At 55.2% G+C, this 5,820-nt stretch overlaps 1 protein-coding gene across 1 annotated transcript; it reads right to left on the bottom strand.

The window, feature by feature from the left end:
• Positions 1-2,760: 2,760 nt before the first annotated feature.
• On the bottom strand, positions 2,761-4,301 carry ZNF784 (zinc finger protein 784). The gene has a single exon (XM_004715717.3). It carries the CDS (start codon positions 3,742-3,744, stop codon positions 2,761-2,763), a length of 984 nt encoding a protein of 327 aa, XP_004715774.3. The 5' UTR covers positions 3,745-4,301.
• Between the last annotated feature and the right edge of the window lie 1,519 nt (positions 4,302-5,820).

Below are 5,820 nucleotides of genomic sequence, written 5' to 3'. Positions count from 1 at the left end.
AAGTAGATCCTCAGGCCATTTTCCCCAAGACCCCTCCAGCTGGGCTTGACATGCCCACCTTCTGGCTACTACTCATGGTACCTCTGAACCACAGAATGTCTCTGACCAGCCAGAGACTGTACAACTCTTGTGCCTGGCCCCACCCCCTTCTGGAAGCACGGCATTTTTCTTCTTTTTCTAGAAGTTTGACCAGGAGAAACCTGATAGAGGGTCCTTGTGGGAAACACAAAGTTGGAAGAGTGGGAAACACAAAGTTGGAAGAGAGTGTGGACAAACTCTGAACATTCATTCATTAAGGAGTCTAGAGGCCAGGCTTCCCGTGGAGGGAACCTTCATATTCAGAAGTTGGAGATGTGTCCCACTCACATTCTCCTAAGTGAAAGTTATTCCCCTCGATGCCCCCCCCCCATAGTAATGCCAAACTGAAGGTGCTGTTTGCAAATACATGGTTGCTCACTATACTCTCGAAGGTCAACTGCCTTGAAGGCTATCTGCCTAAAGGTTGTCTGCCATCAAAAGCAGTCAGACCATCTAACCCTAAGTACCACTCACTTCCTCCTGAAAAGGACCATAGACTATTCCCCTGGAGAAGAGTTCAAAGACACCTAAGGTCAAGCCAGGTCAGAGACAACCAAGGTTAGGCTGCCATCTTGACTCTAGAGCCCGTACATCTTGTTACACACACACCCTCCAGTCACGAGTGCCTCTAGCGGCACCCCTTCCTTGTGTGTGTCTACCCCAGCCTGCCCCCTCATGTTACATGTATGCATTTAATACAACCCCTTCCTGTTGCATAGGAGCTTACCGTGTGGCGTGCTTGCCTGAGATGATGTGTCAGAGCATTAAGGACAGTCTCATTCCGGTTCCAGTCATCATGGAAGAAGGTGAGCGCTCGCACACTTTAACTTTCGGATGTCTCTTTAATTTACCCCTCAGTTACACAATTGCCCCTTGGGCCCATTCGGTGGTGAGGAGGCTGGTCCCCCACAGGGTCCTGGAGGCCAAAAGCCCAAGAGGGCAGCTCACTGCCCAGACAGGGCCTCCAGGAGTTTTTCATCTCTCAAGCTCGTGCGTGCGCACTACCTCCAGCCATGGCTGCAGTACTCTGTCATCCTCCTGGGAGACGGGCATGGCGGACAGCGTGGGTACTCAAGATGGATGGACACCGTAGTAGACACAAGGGGCTCAGGCAGCAAGGGTGTGAGCAGGTGCAGGGCCTGGCTGATCTGTAGGGGCCACTGAGTTGAAAGCACCTGACCCGGCCCGATACAGGATCTAGCATTCTGGTGGTGGTGGTGGTGTGATCCTAGTATAAGGTGACCACATGTCCCGCTTTTGGTGGGACAGTCCTGATTTTTAACAATTTTTCCTGCGTCCCGTGGCATTAAAAAAAGTCCCGATTTTTAAAAAGAATGCACAAGCTAGGGTATACGGTTTTCGGCTGCCATTGGCTATTTTGCCAGGATATGAGTTTTATCAATGGTGTCCCGCTTTACCAATGTTAAAATCTGGTCAACTTATCCTAGCACCCTGTCTCTCCGGTGTTGGGGAAGTGATTTGTCCTGAGACCTCCATTCTCCAATGGACTCCCTACATATTTTTTAAGAAGTTGATTTTCTACTTTCCAGCTTTTTTTTTCCTTGTTCTTTTCCTCCATAGGGAGAGGCAGGGAACCTGCGGTCTTGACTTCCATTTCGAGGACAGAGATGAGATGAGGAAACAGGTTTGGGGAGCCGTATGCTCCCACCCAGGGCGGGCCCCAAGCTCACAGGCTCCCCGGAAGCCGACAAGCCACATACATGACTGAGAGAACAAACCCTTCTGAAAAGTCCTTTAATAGGGTGGGAGCTGGTGGCATCCCAGCCCAGCTCGGTCCTTGCTGCCCTCGCATCTTCAGCTGCCCCCCTTACTCCATACCCACCATGCTTAGGCTTTTGGTGCCAACTGGCCCACCATGCCGCCATCAGCCAACCCTTGCCTGGCATTGCCCAAAGACTAGGCAATGTGTGGTTGCTTCACACCTGGGAATGGAGGGCATCGGAGAAGGCCAAGGGCACCTGGAGACTAGGCAGCCATGGGCTCTGAGCCCGATGCTCGTGAAGGGGCATGTCAAGCAGTGATCGGTCTCCTTGTCAGTTGCTTGCAAATAGGAAGTCAGGGTGGCGGTGCAGGAAGGGACACTCCCCCACGGGTGTAGGAACTGTTGGAGTAAAGCGTGGACGTCCCTGGGGGCCCGATGGCTCTGGGCTGTGACCTGGGGACCCTCTGGCACCAGGGGGGATGGGATCCCAGCATCTCTCCAAGGAAGGCTCCGTGGGCATCTTTTACTGGACATAGGTAGACGCCCCAGGTCCAGGACAATCCATGAGGTGGACAAAGGATTCCGTCCTGGCCTATCTTCAGGGGCACCCACTCTGAATCCAGGGAGAGCTGAACACCCCCCACCCCCACCCCATCCCAGTCCAGCCTGATGTCTTCCTCCTCCCCGGTGGCTGCTTCAGCTCTGGGGGACAACCTACACACTGTGGTGACAAGCTGTGTGGAATCCAGCCCATGCGCCCCCTTGTTCGCTGGGTGGCCAGACTGCTACCACCATACCTCTCTAGGTCTCCCAAAGGTGTCTGCCAGGGTTTGAGGGGGAGGGGTCCCTGACCCACGGCCTTCCGTCCTTGTCCCTCTGTGCTCCCAAGCCCCCTTCCCTTGGCATCTCTCTCCCACTCCTCACCTCCATTCCCCCCAGGCACCCCCTCTCTGCCCAGCCTACGGCCTGACCTCCACTTTCACCATCGCCTTGCCCCCGCGACCCTCTTCCACGGTGTCCCCTGGCCCACACGCACGGCCTGAGCGCTCGGCCAGCGGCCCCCCGGAGACCCCGGGCCCGTGGCCGTGTGTGCGCTGGTGCTTGCGAAAGTTGGAGGAGTTGTTGAAGGTGCGGTCGCAGAGCGCGCAGCGGAAGGGGCGCTCGCCCGTGTGGATGCGCGCGTGGCCGCTCAGCACGGACGACTGCGTGAAGCCCTTGCCGCACACGCCGCAGTGGTAGGGCCGCTCGCCCGTGTGCACCCGCTCGTGGTCGCGCATGTCCGAGGACCGGCGGAAGGGCTTGGCGCAGAACCTGCATGCGAACCGCTTCCCCACGGCTGCACCTGCCGAGGCCGCCGCCCTCTCCTGGGCCAGCCCGGGCCTCGGCCCCCGCTCCCCCGTGTCCACCCGGTGCTGCAGCTGGTGCCGCAGGAGGGGCGCCAGGGCCTTGAAGGCGTGTGGGCACAGCGGACAGCGGTACGGCCGTTCCCCGGTGTGCAGGCTGTAGTGGGCCCGCAGGCTGGCCGGCCCCGCGCACCTGTGGCCACACACGTGACAGCGGCTGGGGTTCGGCCCCTGCCCACCACCCTCAGCCCCAGCCAAGTGGCCATGTTCGTGGAACAGCAGCTCCGAGACGAGCCGGAAGGCAGCTGGGCACAAGGCACAGTGGAGGGAACCCGGCTCCGGGGGCTCGGGGACCAGTGTGGTGTCCATCACTCTGACCACCTGGATCTCGATGAGGTCACTCGCGGGTGTCCTGGGGCGCTCATCCTCGGGCACCAGGACCTGGAAGGGGCGGGGGGACACAAGGAGCCTGTGGACCTGCATAGCGACCTTTAAGTGCTCCCCCAGTAGCCCCCCCTTATAAAAGAGCCACCCCTTCCAAAGAGGGCTCCTCATCAAAGGGGGGGGAGTGTACAACAGAATTTTAAATTCTAGTGGCATCCAGACTTCCCGGAGCTACGGAGGCTGGATGAACCCTCAAAACGACGTCCTAGTTCCTTGCATGGTGGCCACGACCTTATCTTGTAAGCAGCCATGTAAGGTACAACAATTGATGTCAACTTGCTGGCGTAAGCCGGAGGAGAGTTGGAAATAGGACGATGTGTACTGTGTGACTTCTCACTTCCAAGACCAATATTTGCCCCCTGTGCCAGGAGACCCGAAGAACTGGATGACCGACTACCATCACTGACCCATTCGGTTCTGACCACAGCAGGGAAACACGGCACAGAATGCCAGAATCTCCTGGAATCCAGACTTTCTAGAGCCATCGATCCTGGACAAACCGCAAGGACTATTGCCCTGAGATGAATCTTTTAACCTGAAACTAAAACTACTAAGTCTTCTTCAGACCAGGCAGAAGTGATTTAACTCCGAGAAGATGTCTGCCTCAAGCATGAGGCGCTCTTAAGAAACAGCTACATGGCACACGGAGCTCTGGTGGCGTAGTGGTTAAGCGTTGGGCTAACTGCGAGGTCAACAGTTCGAAACCGCCAACTGCTCTGCTGGAGGAAAATGAGGCTTTCTACTCCTGTCAAGAGTGGCAGTTTCCGGACCCTGCAGGGGCAGTTCTACCCTGCCCTCTGGGGTCGCCATGAATTGACTAGACGGCAGTGGGGTGAGGAACATGGGATCAAATGGACGACAGCAGTGTAAGGGGTCCCCAACTTCAAGGACGGCATCTATGTCAGTGAGTTTGCTCAAGGGGGAACAGGGGAATGGGGCTGTGTTTTCGTTGGGTGTTGTGTTGCTAATCACAAGGTCAGCAGTTCTAGCCTACCAGTCACTCTTGGGGAGAAAGATGAGAATTTCTGCTCCCATAGAAATTTACAGCTTCGGAAACCCAAAGGGGCAGTTCTATTACATCCCTCAGGGTCCCTATGAGTCAGGAGTCCCTCGAGGGCAGTTGTCTTTGTTGTGTTTTGAATGTATTCTCTATAAAGTCCCTGCATACGCTGAATTAACAAAAACCAACCAGCCTTGTGAGGTGAAAGGCAAATTCCTCACTGCTCGGTACATGTCTATACATGTTCAGGACAGCCCTTCCAGTATGGATACATTTTCGCAGGCAGATGAATTTGCAAATATGGAATCTGCACTACGAGGCACATGGACCCTGTATCACGGATCCATCCCTCTCTCTTTCTCCTTAGTTAAAACCCATTTTGTTGACCAGCCTCTCCTAACAGCAGCTGCCTGAATGGGCTTCTGAAAGCGTCTATTAGATCATGTCACTCTCCCACTCAGATGCCTCTCAGGGCTCCAACTGCACTTAAAAGTCCCCAAATTCCCATGATTTGTAATACTCCCCACAATCCGGGTCCTGCCTTCCTCCCAGACCGTAGTGTTAAAGATAAGCCAGTATGCACCTGATTTGGCTCTGGCTAAATTTAGCGCCCCTCCAATCTCTACCTCGTCCCACTTTTTATTCCTGTATACAATATGTCACAATGTTTATTGTCTCCTCTCTCTAAACTACACCCTCCAGAACACTTTGCAGGTCTGCCCTGTACACGCAGTCCACAGAAGCGCTCAATCCACATTTGTTGAATACACTTCTTCAATTACTCTCCAATCCAAAGTGGGGGGATTTGGAGGTCTTGAAATTAACACCGTTGTCGGTATTTCTCCCTCAAAATACTCCCTTCGACATTTGAGACGTGCCAGGCCGATCCTTGCGGAATTGTCCCTTCTCCCAACATGGGTATCCTTCACCCCCTCCACCACCACATCTTTCAGGGTCACCTTCCCAACCCTCAAGACCACGAGCCCTCTGAGGCTCCGCCCCTTCAGTCTCCGCCCCCTAATGACACCAAAGCAATCCCTAGGAGTCCTCCCACTGGATATAGCCCCGCCTCCTATACGCCATCTAATCCCAGGACACGACTCCATCCTCAGGCTCCACCCCCAAAAGGTCCCCCATCTCAACCCTTCCCACTCACAGGCTCCTCCCTAAGTCCCGCCCTCAATGCTCTCCTCCAAACCCCGCCCATCAATGCTCCCTTTGACATTCACACG

Source organism: Echinops telfairi, unplaced genomic scaffold (genome assembly GCF_000313985.2).
Source record: "Echinops telfairi isolate 266 unplaced genomic scaffold, ASM31398v2 ScPeMD7_655;HRSCAF=1070, whole genome shotgun sequence".
Classification (NCBI taxonomy): Eukaryota; Metazoa; Chordata; class Mammalia; order Afrosoricida; family Tenrecidae; genus Echinops; species Echinops telfairi.
This window is presented reverse-complemented; position numbering and strand designations above follow the sequence as displayed.

Bases quoted from the DNA above. Each gene is read 5' to 3' on its own strand.
- ZNF784 (XM_004715717.3), bottom strand. From the start codon at position 3,744: ATGCCACTAGAATTTAAAATTCTGTTGTACACTCCCCCCCCTTTGATG.